Source organism: Canis lupus, unplaced genomic scaffold (genome assembly GCF_011100685.1).
Source record: "Canis lupus familiaris isolate Mischka breed German Shepherd unplaced genomic scaffold, alternate assembly UU_Cfam_GSD_1.0 chrUn_S113H273, whole genome shotgun sequence".
Taxonomy (NCBI): domain Eukaryota; kingdom Metazoa; phylum Chordata; class Mammalia; order Carnivora; family Canidae; genus Canis; species Canis lupus.
Genome location: NW_023329960.1, coordinates 29017 through 46475, shown reverse-complemented (window position 1 = coordinate 46475; position 17459 = coordinate 29017). Strand labels below are relative to the sequence as shown.

General features: G+C 47.7%; 1 protein-coding gene across 1 annotated transcript; it reads right to left on the bottom strand.

The window, feature by feature from the left end:
- Positions 1–219: 219 nt before the first annotated feature.
- LOC119878185 (sal-like protein 4) lies at positions 220–14294 on the bottom strand (the record flags this gene model as incomplete). The annotated part of the gene is given in 9 exon segments (XM_038588900.1): positions 220–606; positions 609–730; positions 732–1197; positions 1200–1481; positions 1484–1780; positions 11581–11695; positions 12019–12136; positions 13053–13112; positions 13712–14294. Coding segments are annotated over 9 exon segments (2182 nt in total), but the record flags the coding sequence as incomplete, so codon positions are not given.
- Between the last annotated feature and the right edge of the window lie 3165 nt (positions 14295–17459).

The window sequence follows — 17459 nt, the reverse complement described above, 5'->3', positions numbered from 1 at the left end:
CCTTTTTTTTTTTTTAAACTAAAGACTTAAAGAAAAAAAAAGCTTCTTTCTGTTTTGACAAATACGAGGAAGAAAGTGCAATCAGGAATACAGGTGGAAGCAACTCCTTCCGTAGCCTCCCCTTGTACCTTTAAAAGAGCTTTGTCATGTGGTTAATGATGGAGAAAGTTGACAACATGCATTGTATATGTCTGCTGTCCGCAAAGTGTATTGTGTGACCGAGCGTGGGGGATGCTGAGTGGGCGCTGGGAAGCAGCCCGAAGCGTCCTGGGGCCCCGCTCATCCAAGTCGATGCTCTGATGACATCATCGTGACAGGTGGCACCCGCGCTGCCGTGTTCACTGACCATCGCGGCCTCGGGACCTGGGAAGTCACAGGGGATCTGGGGCAGAGGCGTGTGGGGATTCTGGCCGCCCATGTGCATCTGGATGCGCTGCTGCAGCAGGGCCACGTTCGGGACCCTCTTCTGGCAGATGGGGCACGAGTGCCGCATCTCTATGGACGTGTTGGTCCGGGGAACCCCGAGGTGCATCTTCAGGTTGCCCTTGGTGGACAATGCCCGACCCCAGATCTTGCACTGGAATGGCCTCTCCCCGGTGTGGGGCCGTAATGCCTCTCCAGGGAGCTTTGGCAGCTCAAGACCCGGTGGCAAATGAGACATTCGTTGGGGTCGGTGGTGGCCTTGTCAATGTTCCCCACCAGCTGCTGTAATTTCAGGGTCTCCGACCCGGCTCGGGGTCCCACTCCCTTGGAAACCACCAACCCTCGGGGAAGTGTGGCTTGCTCCCACCCCCCCAGACAGTAGGGACCCGTCCTCACTTTCTGGGGAAGTCCCGGGCTGCAGGTCATTGGGCAGCGGGCCGCCCAGGAGGTCCTTGGGGTTAGTCCCTGAAGAGAGATTCTGAGGTAGCCCTAGACCGGGGGTCCCTGTTACAAGGACAGGTTTGCTGTCTAAAGAGAGACTCGATTCATCTACGGGGATGGCTACAGAGAGTGCATAGGGAATGCCATGGCCTGCCGACGTTTTGTCGTGGAACTTGGGAAAGAGCTGGGGGTGGGCCTCCCTGGGGATGTCCATGCAAGTGCACTTGAGGTTGCCCTGGGTGGTGAACCGGCGGCCACAGACAGAGCCCACGAAGGGTCTCTCTCCGGTATGGGAGCGGAGGTGGATCTGCAGGGAGCTATGGGCCCCAAAGCCCTGCTACAGTACTTAGGCTTGTGCTTGCAGAGGACGGCCTGTCTGGGTTTGGCCTGCCCCAGGGACACGTTCGGCGGCTTCCCCTTCCCTTTCCTGGACGGGTCTAACGCCTCGGTGGAGGAAGGGCTCTGGAGGAGCACAGAGCCCTGGGCCTGAGGTAGCAAAGCACGGGGAAGGCGCGACCTGGCGTTGGCAGCACCCGTCCGTCGGGCTCCAGGGCAAGGGTGCAGCCCGGGGAGCTGCGGGGAAGGGGTGTTCGCGTGAGGCAGCTGGGCTGGTGTCGGGCGACCGGAGACAGGCCCTGGCTGCCGACTTGCTGGTCGCAGAAAGCTGCGGGTCCCTGCTCGGCCCAGGGTCTGGAGGGGGTCACCCCCGAGTGGAGGGCGCGCAGGCCCACGTGCTCCCCGGTGGCGGAGGCCTCGGGAGCGGGATGTGCTGCAGGCGGCTGCTGCGGACGCAGGATCTGCTCCGGCCCGGGGGCTGCTGGCGCCGGCGCTGCGCCGCTCACCACCCACCCTGTGCCCCGCGGGGCTCGCAATGACCAGGTGGCGGCCGCTTTGCCTTTGGGTAGTAGCTTCCGTCCTGGGGCGCGCTCGGCAGACGGTCTCAGCCTTCAGGTCCACGACACACTCGCCCCGGCTTGTCCTTGAGCGCCCCGGCCGCCGCCCCCTCCCTGGGACCCTCCGCACCCCCTGGGCCGGCGGCGGCGGCTGAGCGCGCCCGGGGACTCTGCCCAGCCCGGCCCCTGCCATGGGTCATGTGCGCACAGCTGGGGCAGTGCGATTTGTCTCGTGTCCTAGGAACCCCGAGAAGCTGGAGAGCTCTGCACAGCATTTCTCACAGCTGCGAGTCTCCTCCCGACGAGTCCTGTGTGCAGTCCTTCGGTCCCGGGGGTGTCACTGGGCCCCGTCCTCCTACGAGTTGACGCGCTGGGGTTCCACCTGCCTGCGCCTCGAGGCGGTGCGAGCATCGGGCAGCCGGGAGGGCCTCGGTTATTTGCCCACTCCGCCACAAATTCCTGGAGTTCTTTGCTCATATTTTAATAAACAAAACAGGGTAATGGGGAAGGGAGGGAAAATAAAATAAGAAATCAGAGAGGGAGAAAAAAACATAAGCGATTCTTAACTCTAGGAAACAAACTGAATCTGCTGGAGGGGAGGTGGGTGGGGGGATGGGGTAACTGGGTGATGGGCGTCAAGGAGGGCTGTGATGTAATGAGCATTGGGTGTTACATGCACCTGATGAATCACTGATCTCTACCCCTGAAATTCATAATATGCTATATGTTAATTAATTGAATTTAAATAAAATTATAAAGAAGAAAGCAAGCAACAGATCCAGAATGAGCTGCTGCATGCATGTTTAAGTGACTGATTAGTGAGTAGTGGGTCTACCTTCAATGTCATACATTCAAGTTCATGAGCTGAAGTAAGGATCATTTTTTACCTTGGAATTTAGGAGCTTTTTACAACCATGTGAATAGATATTCTAGACGTTTAGAAAATTTAATTTGGTTCTGGGAATTTACATGGTTTGTCTGAGTTTACTTCACCCCAATGAAAATAATGCATACTCTGTAAACATACTGTACCTTCTCTAGATTCTCTTCTTTGAACCCTACTGCCTCAACCTCTAGTATTAACGCTCTTTGGGGCCTACTTAGAGCCTAAACTCCACCAGAATAATATTGTCTTTATGAGGTCCTTTTGAGGATTAAGAGATAGATTACAGGAAGCAATTCTATGACAAAATCAAAGTATATGTATAAATCAAAAGCATATTCATGCAAATGGATCACAATGCTTTTTCAACTAATCACTGTGGTGTGACATTTTGAACAATATGAAGTAAGTTAATAAAGCTCTCGAGTGAAAGAAACATCTTGATATTTTATAAAGCTGCATGCTTATATAAAGCTGACCCTTTGGTTATTACAAACAACAGCAAGTATCTATCTTTGACAATATGTTGATGAACACAAAACTTGAACAAGATGTATACATATGTTTTCCAAATTTGAAATTAAACAAAAGGAAAAAAATAAATTGAAAAAGTATGAATGCTCAGGTGAGACCTACTAGTATCACCTTTGAAAAGGAATGTACAATTAAAATAGGTGAATAGGGCAGCCCGGGTGGCTCAGTTTTAGCGCTGCCTTCAGCCCAGGGCATGATCCTGGAGACCCAGGATTGAGTCCCACATTGGGTTCCCTGAATGGAGGTTGCTTCTCCCTCTGCCTGTGTCTCTGACCCCCATTTCTCTCCCTCTCTGTCTCTCTGTCTCTCATAAATAAAATCTTTAACAATAAAATAAAATAAATGAAATGAAATGAAATAAAAATGTTGAATGATGTCACCTAAAATGCTAGTGTAAGTAACTCTGACACACCATCCCTTCATGAAGGCAATGATCAAGCTGACAAAAACTATTGGAATCGACTTTTTCTGACTTCTAAAAAACACAAAACCTGGGGAAGGGCTTAAAAGAAAAAAAGAAAAAGGTACTGAATTTCAGTAAAACAGTCTTTATGAGATTTTAACTTAACCACCTACCATGCCACACTCCCCAGCTCTGTGGTCACCATGAGGACAGTGGTCTACTTTCCTGGGACAGTGTGCTCATGCCAGCAAGACTGATTATTCTCAGAGAATTGTGGTTGTGTATTCTGACCTCCTTGGGGACTCCAAGAAGCACTGACTCAGGGTCTTTCATTTGTTTGAGGCAGTTTCAAACTGCCTCAGAGCTTTTAGGAGCTCCTGGGTGACACTGCCAAGAGCATGTCAGTGAACATACTAGCCACACCTGTCTGGGCAAGGGGCCAACCAGAGAGGCCAGAGGCAGGCAGACCGAAACACCTGGGAAGGAAGATGCTGGGGATTATCAAGGGACGAAGGACACCGAAAATCTGCTGTGTGCCAGGCAATCCAAGGGCCATGCTGATGCCCGTGGCTGGACATATTCTTAGAAAACCCTTGAGAGGACCACATGAGTTTGCCTTCAGCACCAGGGCAACAGCAAGGGAAGGGAAGACAGAGTTAACTCCCTGCCTGCGCCCTGTGGGGCAGAGCGCAGCGCAGGGGCGTCTGCAGTGACTAGCAGAGTGCTTCGTGGTGGCTTGGCTCCCGGCATTTAAGGGGCTCTCTCTCAAATCACACGGTGACCGCTAGGCTAACAGAAGAGACTTCAGGGCACTCATAACAAAGACCCTTTACAAAAAGTTGAGAAAAACATTAAACAAGTAACACCATCCACACAAGTTGTAAACAAACAAATAAAACCCAGAAAAGGCAGAAGAGTGCCGTTTGCAAAATTACCACGCTGTGATATTCAAAATGTCAATATTCAACAACAGAGGATGGCAGTCACTCAAAGAAAGGAAGTACCGTTCATGGGAGTGGGCAGAGATTGGTAATGAAACTGAGGACCATGCTCCTAAGGAAGTGGCTTTAAAAGAACTATTTCAGTGATGCTTAAGAAATGAAACCTGGGGGTGGGGAGCGCCTAGGTGGCTCAGTTGGTAAATTGACTCTTGATTTTGGCTCAGGTCATGAGATCGAGCCCTCCATGGGCTCCATGCTTAGTGTGGAGCCTGCTTAAGATTCTCTCTTCCTCTTTTCCCTCTCTCCCTCCTAAAAAATGAAACCAGAAAGGATTCAATTTTACCAAATCAAGAGTTTCAATACATCGTGATAGATTTTAAAATGGAGTTAAAAATTCTGGAGTTGAAAAGTACAATAGTTGAAATGAAAAAAATCTATATAAGAAGAGGGTTCTAGCATTGGATTTGATCAAGAGGAAAACTAATCCATGAACATAAAGACAAATCATTTGAAATGATCAGTCAAGGTTTATGGATGAGCCAAAGATGATCTTTGCATAGCAGACCTCTGTTTATTTTTTCACAGCAGGCAGAGACCTTGAACTCAAAAAACCACTGTTACCAACCTCAAATTTTTACACACTGAATTGATTTAAACATAGCCCAGATTGGTAGAGGTTAAGCCATTTATAGCTTAGCCATATCTTCTGTGCATATCCTGTGAATCACCACCTGAATCTACTAACAGTAGATAAGATAAATCATGAATATTAGTGTCTCTAAGATCCTGTCATCCATTCATAATTCCCTGGCTCAGAGACTCCATATCCCGATGCGAGACATCATCTCCCTAAGTAAGCCCTTCTTCAATCCCTCTCCTCTGGGGAGTTTCTTTTCTATCCTAGCTTTCTGGGTGGTGGCCCTATACTGTTGCCACTGAAAGATATCCTGTGAGGGACCTCTCCATTCAATTAAGCTGTGAGCGTGCCATCCAAATAAGTCTCGTGTGATTATATAATTATACATTATCAGCCCTATGCTGAAGTCCCTTGATCTCAGTACAACTGCCCAACACACATCCATGGGTCAGTGGAGATAATCCTACCAGAACGGGGCCTCCTCTGAGAAGGGAGTGTGTGCATAAATCTTAGGGGTCCTAGCACTAGCAGAGGCCCCAGGACTGGCCCCTTCCTTCCTGGAGACACCCTGTGCGATTCCTGGCTGAGCCACCAGATGGGTCTCTAATAAAGTGGTTTCCCAGAATTACAGTTCAATACAACTAGAGCTTGGGAGTAGGACAGGTATTGCCTTAGTCAGACAATAGAATTGTTTGATCATCATCCTCACACATGACTGGACAGAGTGTTTCTACCCTAACTGTACCATAGAATCATTGGAGGAGATTTTTTTTAAATGATGTATCAGTTTCAACCAGGGATGTGCTCATTTACTTGGTCTCTAGCCCATGGTTTTAGGATTTTGCTAGTTTGGCAAGAGTACAGGTCAGCTCAGGACTCCTTGGAGTATTTCCCCTTGATGTTTAAGTTCAGTACTGGTTTTGGTTGAGGGAAAACACTTCCAAGGCTTGGGGCCGCAGCACGGGAATCCCTAGGGAAATCGCCTCTGTGAGAATGTGTATTTCACTCGGGGAAAGTACTTTGCACTAATTATTTAAACAAAACAAAACAGCTTAAGTGATGCCTGATAGGGCTCCAGTAGGATAAATACCTAAACCTATTTTCTGGTCTGTGGGGGTGGGGTGGTGAACAGCCATGGTGCTATCTGAGGTGACTGGAGGATGCATAACTCAGGAATTACCTTAATAATAATATATAGACTGTGGTCACAAAATAAACTCTTTCTCCTACTCTTAGCTCAATTCAGAAGTTTGGAGGCAAAATGCAAAGAGATTTCTGGAGACTGAGAGAGAAAAGCTGCCTCTCTGGCACCGGGTTGCTTCCAGTAGCAGAGACCTAGGCTGAGGGCCACCAGAAATCTTTACTGGGTATCTTTGATAGTGCCTGTCTGACCCCGTATGACCAGGGCCATGACCTTCTGAGAAACCTGGCAAGTGGGGCTGAAGGTCACCATTGTGCCTCCGCCAGGGCCTTAAGGCAGACAGACCATGGTGATGGGAAGTTGGACTAAGTGGAGCTGAGTTGTATGGAAGGGGCCTTTGGAGAAAGGGGAGACTCAGAGTCCTGATGAGTCTCTAACCCACATGCCCGGAAGTACAGACTGGGATCTACAAAGAGAACACTAGAATACCAACATTTAGCTTCTTTAGCAAGAGGTTTTATTTTTCAAATATTTTTCGGTGTTGATCTATAGTAAAAGTTAAAACTTCTTTAAAAAATTTTACTTTTAATATTACCAGATCATTTCACATTCCTATATTTTTGCCACATTTTTTCAAAAACTAAAGGATCAAAGGTTATCCTCTGCATAAGTGCTAAAAAGTGCTTTATTTTTTTAAAAGTTTTATTTCTAAGTAATCCCCACACCCAAGGTGGGGCTCGAAGCCACAACCCTGAGACAAAGAATCGCATGCACCACCACCGGAGCCAGCCAGGCACCCCAACAGTTAGATCTTACTTATTTTTAATTAATTTATTTTTTGTCGGAGTTCAATTTGCCAACATAAATAACACCCAGTGCTCAACCCATCAAGTGCCCCCCTCAGTGCCCGTCACCCAGTCATCCTGTCACCGCCCGCCTACCTCCCTTTTCACCACCCCTTGTTCGTTTCCCAGAGTTAGGAGTCTCTCATGTTCTGTCTCCCTCTCTGATATTTCCCACTCATTTTCTCTTTCCCCTTTATTTCCTTTCACTATCTTTTATATTCCCCAAATGAATGAGACCATATAATGTTTGTCCTTCTCTGATTGACTCACTTCACTCAGCATCATACCCTCCAGTTCCATCCACGTCGAAGCAAATGGTGGTTAATTGTCATTTCTAATGGCTGAGGAATATTCCATTGTTTTTTTTTTAAGATTTTATTTATTTATTCATGATAGTCACACAGAGAGAGACAGAGAGGCAGAGACACAGGCAGAGGGAGAAGCAGGCTCGATGCACCGGGAGCCCGACATGGGATTCGATCCTGGGTCTCCAGGATGGCGCCCCGGGCCAAAGGCAGGCGCCAAACTGCTGCGCCACCCAGGGATCCCAGAATATTCCATTGTATCAGAGACCACATCTTTATCCATTCATCTTTCGGTGGACACCGAGGCTCCTTTCACAGTTTGGATCTTGTGGACATTGCTGCTAGAAACATCGGGGTGCAGGTGTCCCGGGGTTTCCCTGCATCTGTATCTTTGGGGTAAATCCCCAACAGGGCAATTACTGGGTCATAGGGCAGATCCATTGTTAAATCTTTGAGGACCCTCCACACAGTTTCCCAGAGTGGCTGCACCAGGCCACATTCCCACCAACAGTGCAGGAGGGTTCCCCTTTCTGCACATCCTGTCCAACATTTGTTGTTTACTGTCTGGCCAATGTTGCCCATTCTCACCGCTGTGAGGTGGGATCTCGTTGTGGTTTTGATCTGTATTTCCCTGATGGAAATACAGTGATGCGGAGCATTTTCTCATGGGCTTGTTGGCCACGTCTACGTCTTGCTCTGTGCCATTTCGGTTCGTGTCTTTTGCCCATTTCCAGATTGGATTGTTGGTTTCTCTGCTGTTGAGTTGAATAGGTTCTTTAGAGATCTTGGATGCTGTCCCTTTATCCGACGGGTCATTTGCACAAAGGTTCTCCCATTCTGGAGATTGTCTGTTGGTTTTGTTGAGTGTCTCTTTGGCTGTGCGGAAGCTTCTCATCCTGGTGAAGTCCCAATAGTTCATCTCTGCTTTTGTTTCTCTTGCCTTCATGGGTGTATCTTGCAAGAAGTTGCTGTGGCCAAGTTCGGAAGGGCATTGCCTGTGTTCTCCCCCAGGGTTTTGATGGAATCTCGTCTCACATTTACATCTTTCATCCATTCTGAGTTTATCTTTGTGTACTGTGAGACAGTGGTCCAGTTTCCCTCCTCCGCATGTGGCTGTCCAGTATTCCCCTGACATTTATGGAAGAGACTTGTCTTTTTTCCAGTGGATGGTCTCTCCTGCTTGGTCAAATATATGGTCTTGACCATCGAGTTGAGGGTCCACTTCTGGATTCCTCTTCTGTTCCATTGATGGATGTGTCTGTAGTTCTGCCTGTACCACACTGTCTTGGTGAGCACAGCTTGGCAGCGCAACCTGAAATCCGGCATTGTGCTGCCCCCCGCTCTGGTTTTCTTGGCTACTATTCCCGTGGCCATTCGGGGTCCTTTCTGATTCCACACAAATCTTCAGATGATCTGTTCCAGCTCTCTGAGAGAGTCCGTGGTATTTTTGATAGGGATTGCATTCATTGTGTAAATTGCCCTGGGTCACATTGACATTTTCCCAATATTCATTCTTCGGATCCATGAGCATGGAATATTTTTCCATCTCTTTGTGTCTTCCTCAGTCTCTTTCAGACATGTTCTGTCGTTTTTCGGGTAGAGATCCTTTACCTCTTTGGTTAGGTTTATTCCTAGGTAGTGCATGCTTTTGGGTGCCATCGTAAATGGGGTTGACTCCTTAATTTCTCTTTCTTCAGTCTCATCGTTAGCGTCTAGAAAGGCCACTGATTTCTGGGCATTGATTTTGTACCCTGCCACACTGCCGAATTTGCTGTATGAGTTCTAGCAGTCTTGGGGTGGAGTCTTTTGGGTTTTCTAGGTGTACGGTATCATGTCATCTGCAAAGAAGGAGAGTTTGACTTCTTCTAGGCCAATTTGAATGCCTTCTATTTCTTTTTGTTGCCTGATTCCTGAAGCTACGAACGGTCTAGTGATTTATGTTGAAATAGCAGTGGATGAGCTGTGGACAGTCCCTGTTCTCGTTCCCTGCTCTTCCTTCTCCTGATCTTCTTCTGGGAAAGGCCCTCCCATCGTATTGCCCCTTGGGAATGATAATTGCTGTGTGGGCTATTTTCGTAGAGTGGCTTTTGAAGATGCTGGGGGGGGGAAGGGAAACATTCCCTCTATCCCTATACTTCTGAAAGCATTTGGTATCCAGTAGAGTGGATGCCGTATTTTTGTCAAATGACTTTCTCTGCTAGTATCCCTTGAGGAGGATCTAATCTGGATTCTTTGTTTATTTCTCCTTGCAGATCTGATCAGTCACACGGATGAGTGTTTGCCGATGTTTGATTGAACCCGCCTTTGCGTCCCGGGGAATAAAGGCCCACCTGGTCAACAGTGAGTAACTTCTCATGTACCGTTGGATCCTATTGGCTCGTATCTTGTTTGAGATGTTGGCATCCGTGTATTCATCGGGAGACATTGGTTCCTATAATTCTCCTTTTTGATGGGTGCTCTTGTCCGGTTTGTGGACTTCAGGTGATGCTTGGCCCTCATAGATAAGAGTTTGGAGAGTTATTCCCATCTCTTTCTGTCTTTTCAGACACAGGCTTTCGTTAGAATAGGTTACGGTTTTTTCTTCTTTTCAACGTTTGATAGCATTCCCCTGGGAAGCCATCTGGCCCCGTGGACTTTTGGTCTTGGGAGGTTTCTGATGATTGACTGTTTCAATTTTCCATCCCGGGTTATTCGGCCTGTTCCGGTTTCGTTTCTTTTCTTTCTGTTTCCAGTTTTGGTAGTTTGTGGTTTGTTTTCCAGAAATTGTGTCCATTTTTCTTCTAGATTTGCCTAATTTATTGGCGTATAGCTGGCTCATTAATGAAGTTTTTAAAATCGCTTGTATTTCCTTAGTGCTTGGTGGGTGATTCCTTCTTTTTCTCATTCATGATTTTATTGAGTTCCTTTATGCTTTTTTCTTAGGAGTCACCAGTAGCTTTATAATAGGGCTTCTGTATTGGCTTTCTGACATTGAATTGTAATCCGATTTTGTAACTCTGTGGGAGAGAGGACTGTTTCTGATTCTTTTCTTTTGAGGTGAAATTGTTCCTTCTAGTCATTTTGCTCAGTGTGGAGTGGACAAAAACAAGTTATACATGGAAAAAGGAGCAAAAGAGAAAAAAAAGAAGAAATAAAAAGAATAAAAAAAGGGGGTTGGGAAACAACAGAAACAAACAGAAAAGAAAAAACAAGGGGGAGTATCCTCTGATTCTATATACTGTAAATCCCTCAACTTCCCCTAAGAAGTTTCCAGTGCTGCTTGGTCAATAACCTTGGTTTTCCCCTGTCCTTCCAGCTGGTCTTCTGGGGTAGGGGCCTGCTGTGCTGATTCTCAGGTGTGTGCTGCTGGGGGAGCTGCCCCGCCCCCTGCCAGGTGCCTGGCTCAGTGGGTGCTGTTTATCCAGTGAGGCCCCTGCCAGTCCCCAGGCACAGGGTGACACGAGGAGGAACGCCACACTGGTGGCGGCCAGCTGTTCAGCCCTGGAGTCAGCTCCCGCAGTAACTACCGCAGCTTCCAGGCCACAGGGGCCTGGATGCTCTGGGGGTGGGGGGGCGCCGCGATCCGCCCAGCTCGGGGCCGCCCAGTGGTAGGAGCGTCCTTGCTTTCCTGTACCCCTCCTGGCCTCTGCCTGTCCTGGGGGGAGCGCCGATCTTGGGCTGTTGTCCCCCAGTGCCCTGGGCTCCGGGGCCTGTGACACTATGAATGGACCTAAAGTACCACGATGTATAATTTAAAAGCATCAGAGTAAATTTTCTGCCGTTAACTTATCTTTTATTACAAATAAAATTCATAAGCCATTATAGAGGTTAAAGAAAACAAAATATGGAAACAGCACAATGACGGGGAGGGAAGCCTCCATTGGGCTGCAGCCATCACGAGCCCCGCGGTAGGAGCTGGGGTGGCTCCTGAGGTGGTTCAGGGGGTTGTTCAGGGGTCGAAGCCAGTTGCTCCAGAGGCAGGTGGCGGCCCTGGCACTTTGGGGACCCTGACTGCAGGCGCCAGGGCCTACTCCTCCACAGGGTGGCCAAGGGTGCAGGTGGCTCCTCATCAGGGTGGGGAATCATAGGTGCCAAAAACCATGTGCATTGACTTGGACTCAGTAGCCAGCATCTCAGCTTGGGCCAAGCCCTCACCTCCAGCAGCCGGGACCGGCTCGGTCACCTCAGGCCCTGAAGGTGCCACAGGCCCCACAGTCGGAGCTGGGGTGGGCTCCTGAGGTGGGTTAGGGGTGTTGCTCTGGGGCCAAAGCTGTAGCCCCCAAGAAGACAAAGTATCATCACCAGGACGGACTTTCCACGTCCCTCCCAAATCAAGGACACTCTTCCCACTGCTCAACGTGTGTGAGTACAAGAGCCCTGGGAGGTCTCCCCAGACTGAAGCCCGTGGGAATGGGGTGGTGAGCCTACCCACTGCTCCCGGCCCAGCTGCATGGAGGTTGGGTCTGTGTGGCCCACCCTGTCCCAAGCTGGCCACCCCCCAGTCCTCCTCATCCTCATCGTCTAATTCCACGAGCTCCAGGTAGCTGGAATCGTTCCAGGTAACGCTGGGCTCGGTTTTTTCCAGGTCTGAGCCTGGCCTGTTGAGCCCCCATGAATGCCAGAAGTTTCCTCAGGAAGAGGAAATTCTGGTGGGCTGATGAAAATCCTCCTGATGTACTCCAGCCAGATGTCCAGGATGCAGGAGATGGCCCTGGGGAGGGACAGGTGGGCAGAGGCGTCAGAAGACAGGGCTCCCTCACACCAAGGTGTCCCGGGGAAAGCCCTGCAGGAATGGGGCCCCCAGGCCTTCCGCTCAGGGCTGTCGGAGGCCAGTGCTGCTCCTTGTCCACCTGCCACCTGGTGGTCCTGCCTGCCACAGGCCTGCTCACTGAGGACGGGGCTGGCACGAAGCCTCTGTGCATGGGAGCCCCATGACTAGTGGTGTGACCATCACTGTCTTCCCTGGGGAAGCATGACTCCCTCCTCAGCCTGGCTCCCTGCCCACTTGCCCCTTGAATCCACTGGCAGGCATCCGGGGAAGGGGGGTGTCTGGCCTTGTCATTGCCCCTCACTGCACACACTGTCGCTCTGGGAATGTCCGAGTGGGGAGGGTTTGGGCTCTGTGTCTTGCCAGGCCTTGCCAGGAGCTGCCCGGTACTGCCGCCTTCCCTCCTGTGGCTCAGCGCTGCCTCACTCACGAGGGGCCCCCAGGGGTTGTCCTTCCACTGACTCTAATCTCCCAAAGGGCAGGGGCCGTCTGGTCCGTGAGCACTCACTGGCTCTCCTGAACACCTGCTGTGCACCTGGGTCCAGGTTTGCCACCAGCTTGGTGAGTGCGATGCTCCCCACACCCTCTGCTCTGGGTCCCAGGAGGGGGGTAGACAGAGGACTTTGAAAGGGGCAGGCATGGAGAAGGACTTCATTAGGGCTCCCAGTGCTCTCCCACAAAGCCCGCACCCCATCCACAGCTCTCTTTTCCTCTTTTCTCAAAGGACCCATTAGACCTTTACCCTGTCACAGGAATTGCAGATGTGTGGGGTGAGGGTCCAGCAGCCCCTCCAGGCCACAGCCCCCTCGCTGCCCTCTTGGAGAGGAAGGCCCTCCTGCATGAGCCAGAGCTCACTCACACTTTGCACTGCTCCACGGATCCCACGATGTCATCATTCAGATATTTGTTGCATCCATATCTAGAGGAGGGCAGGGGGGGCATCACATGAAAGTTCCTGTGGACCCGACCTCTCCTCATAGCTGCTGTCACCCTCTGACCCTTGACTAGCCTGGAGCCCTGGGGGGCCATCCGCTCTGTGCGTGGGGCCACAGGCAGCCCCTGGAGAAGCGCCTGCACCTGCTGGGTCCTCCTGAATGCTTTGAGGAATGAAAGGGCTCCGGCCAGGCCCATGGCCGACATCCGAGTGGGCCAGGGTGCCCCGGTGTCCCCGGGGTCCCCTACTCCGGTTGCCCCCAGGACACAGACCCCAGATGGACTCTCAAACCTCCCTTTCCATGGGAAAACAGGCCAGCTCAAACCCTGGTGATGGTGGGGACGCGGCAACAGGCTTCGTCATGGGGAGGAGAACGATGACTGCTGAGCACAATCACAGCCCCTCTAGCCGACCTGCCACAGGCCAGGCCCCGGGGACTGCCCTACAGGACCCCACTAGGCCCCGTGTGACTCTGCTCCAGTCGGAGGAGCAGCCCCAGGGGCCGGGAAGTTCAGGAACATTCCCAAGACTCCCAACCAGTAGGTGGCCCATCCCCCTGGGCTGTGGAGGGTCAGGGTGCTCACTTTGCAAACAGCAGGTCCAGGATCTCTTCGGTGGTGCCAAATTCAGGATACGTTTCCATAAATTGAACAATGGAAAGGTCGTCCAAGCACAGCAAGGCGGGCACCAGTTCTTCTACCTGCTGCTCCAGCAGCTCCCTCCGGCTAGGGGTGGTCGGGAAGATCCGATTCCTTCTCAGGGCTGAGGCCCTTTCAGCCTGAGGTGGGACAGAGGGGACGTGCAGCCTGCACTGTAGCCCCCAGACCACCTGGCAGTTGGAGCGCAGACCAAAGCCCGAGCTCTCAGTGGCTACGGGGGGCGGGGGGTGGGGGGGCAGGAGTGCCCACAGCAGGAACATGGGGCTTGACGCCTGCGGCTCAGTCACTAGGCATCTGACTCTGGGTTGTGGCTCAAGTCATGGTCTCAGCATCCTGAGATCCCGCCCCTGGCAGGCTCTGCGCTTGGGGCAGAGTGTGCTTGAGGAGCCTGTGTCTCCCTCTTCTGCTCCCTGCTTCTCTGCCTGTCTCTTAAACAGACAAACTATCCAATAAAGAAATGATCTTAGAGGATAAATTTTCAAAAAAATTTGGATCAATACAAGGACCTAGTGGAAAGATTAGTGTCCCAGGGACGCTTGTCAGCTGAGTTTTGGCAGCACCTCCCTGCATTAATGGCTTCACCCCATGTCAATCCCCAAATCTTAAAACTTCTCTGTCATATTTTTTAAAAATATTTTATTTATTTATTCATGAGAGACACACACAGAGAGAGGCAAAGACACAGGGGAGAGGAGAGAAGCAGGCTCCACACAGGGAGCCCGATGTGGGACTCGATCCCGGGACCCAGGGATCACGACCTGAGCCAAAGGCAGTGGCTCAACTGCTCAGCCACCCAGGCATCCTATCTGCCATATTTTTTAAAGTAAAATTATTAGAGAAGGATGAGCTTGGATATAGGGCAGACAAAGCTGTACAAAATAAAAGAGAACTTTTGAAAATACACCAAGGTAAGTTCTTCTCACATCCAACTAAATGTTTTGATATTTTACATGTCTCCTCCCACTACATCTTTATAAAAGCAAGCAACATTGATAATCCTTCATCTCAATTGTAAATTGACTCCCCGTCGAAGCATTTTCAAAAAATACAAGAACTTTCATAGTGGTGACATAGAATATCAAATGTCAAGTTGAATTTGAACACTATGTGCCTCATAAGTGGAACTTCACAACAATATTCTAGGCTTGATTATTTATTAAGAGAACTTAGGATCCCATATAAGGCTAATGTTCTGGTCATTGCCCTACAAGTCATCACTACACTAATGTCCCTTTTTGCTCCAAAGTACATTTCAATGTGTGTGTGTGTGTGTGCATGCATATGTGTGAATGTATGTTAATATATAATTTTAAAAATCCAGTCAACCCTTAATTTACTCTTCATGATGATGTTAAAATGAAAGGAATGTGGTCTGTTCTTGACTCTTTCAATGTGTTGCTATTTCATAGTTCCTAACACATTAATTGTACTGAAATGAGCTTCCCACATTACTTAAGAGGGCGAATATTTGGATCCAGATTACCTTAAAAATTTGCAAAATTTATAAAGGATATATAAAGCTTGTTAAAATAATTTGTAAATTATTATATTTCATAAAAATACAAATTCCAAAATAATAAAATAGGCTTGAAACTAGAAAATAGTAAAGAAACTTTTGTCTGCCTTGATACTTATAGTTAGAGAACATCAAGCCTGATATTGCTAGGACTAGTAAACAGCTGGATCACCCAGCTGACTATTCCCTTTGAAAGGTTATCCTGACTTTGGAATGGCATGAGTCAGACTCTAAAGGAGAAGTGGTTCTGAGGACGTTCAGATATGAGCACCAAGAAGGTAATGAGCCTGGAAATCCTCTGATACACAGAAAAGTAATAAGAATTGGGGAAATTTTTAATGAAAAAATTATGTGTATCCAACCTGAAACTATTTAAAAAGCTACCATCTAAAGAAAATTTATAAAGAGCCTCATTCAGTTTATGAAACAAAAATAGAAATGATGGCAGGGATTTTATGAGAAAGCACATTCTAATCAATCTAAGAAATAACATTCTAACAGCAATATTTTATTTTTGGAGTTAGTAGTTTATTATCCCCCAAATCAGATGAAGTTAGTGGAGTTGGCTTTCAGTGAATTTGTGCTCTTGGTGAGATGCTGGACTCAGAGAAGTATTGAGGTTCCTTCCATTTCTAGGGTTTCTTTTTTAAGTACTGATACCACAAAAAGTGTTAATGAATTTCCATAATTCTCTCTAACTTTCAAATAAAGAACATATCAGGCTACATGATACCTACTTACCATTAATATTTTATATGTGTATCTTATTTTTTTTATTAAGATTACAGACCAGAATGTCATCTATCTCTATGTATGGAGATATAAAGATACATTCATATACTATATCTATCTATAGACCAGTATATGTCATCTATCTCTATCTATAGATAGATATGGTATGCAGCTATATCTATATCTACATATCTATATCTCCATACATAGAGATAGATGACATATTCTTTTTTTTTTTTTAGATGGCATATTCCAGTCTATATCCTTAATGCCAGAAAAGCAGGATTAATTTATTCAGATAATTTTTTTGACTTTGGCAGACAATAAAGAATGACCTTAAAAAACATTAAATAAAAAAAAAATTAAATATCTCAAAAAATATAATAGAGAAAAATAAAAATGGCTCATTATTCCACTTCCCAGAGATAACCACTATTAATATGTTGGTTCATATTCTTTTCCCTCTTTCTGTTGATACAGACTAGTCAAAATATATTAGTGTCTTTTCACACACATGGAACAATACTATTAATACTAAAACTTTATGTTTTTCAAAGTATTTCTTGCCTCTACTTCCACATAGATTGATCTTCTTCTTTTGAGTGACTCTGTTGTATTCTATTCAATGAACCTAAGTTTATTTAACCGATATCCCAGTTGAATAAGGGGCTTGTTTTGAGACCTTAACTATTATAAATGATGCTGCATAATATTTATAACAATATTATCTTCATTACAAAGACTAATAAACATCTCTCAAGTACTTATGAGGTGCCAAACACTTTCTTACACACTTTATAGACATCATTTCATTTAATTCTCAAAGGACAGTGAAATCTAGACATGCTATGTAACTTGCCTAAGCTCACATATCTAGAAAGTAATGCCATTAGAAACGACAAACACTCACCATTTGCTTCGACGTGGATGGACCTGGAGGGTATTATGCTGAGTGAAATAAGTCAGTCAGTGAAGGACAAACATTATATGGTCTCATTCATTTGGGGAATATAAAAAAATGGTGAAAGGGAATAAAGGGGAAAGGAGAGAAAATGAGTGGGAAATATCAGAGAGGGAGACAGAACATGAGAGACTCCTAACTCTGGAAAGGAACAAGGGAAAGTGGAAGGGGAGGTGGGTAGGGGGGATGGGGTGATGGGCACTGAGGGGGGCACTTGATGGGAGGAGCACCTGGTGTCATACTATATGTTGGCAAATCAAACTCCATTAAAATATATATATATATTTAAAAAAAGAAAGTAATGAAGTGGTAATTGCAACTCAGGTCTGTCTGATTCTAGAGCTAAAGCTCAACACTCACTCAGCAAATATTTCTGTGCATACATTTTTGTATGACTTGTGTTAGTACACACATGGTACATTTATAAACATAGTATCGCTGAGTCAAAGGTTATGCAATATTTG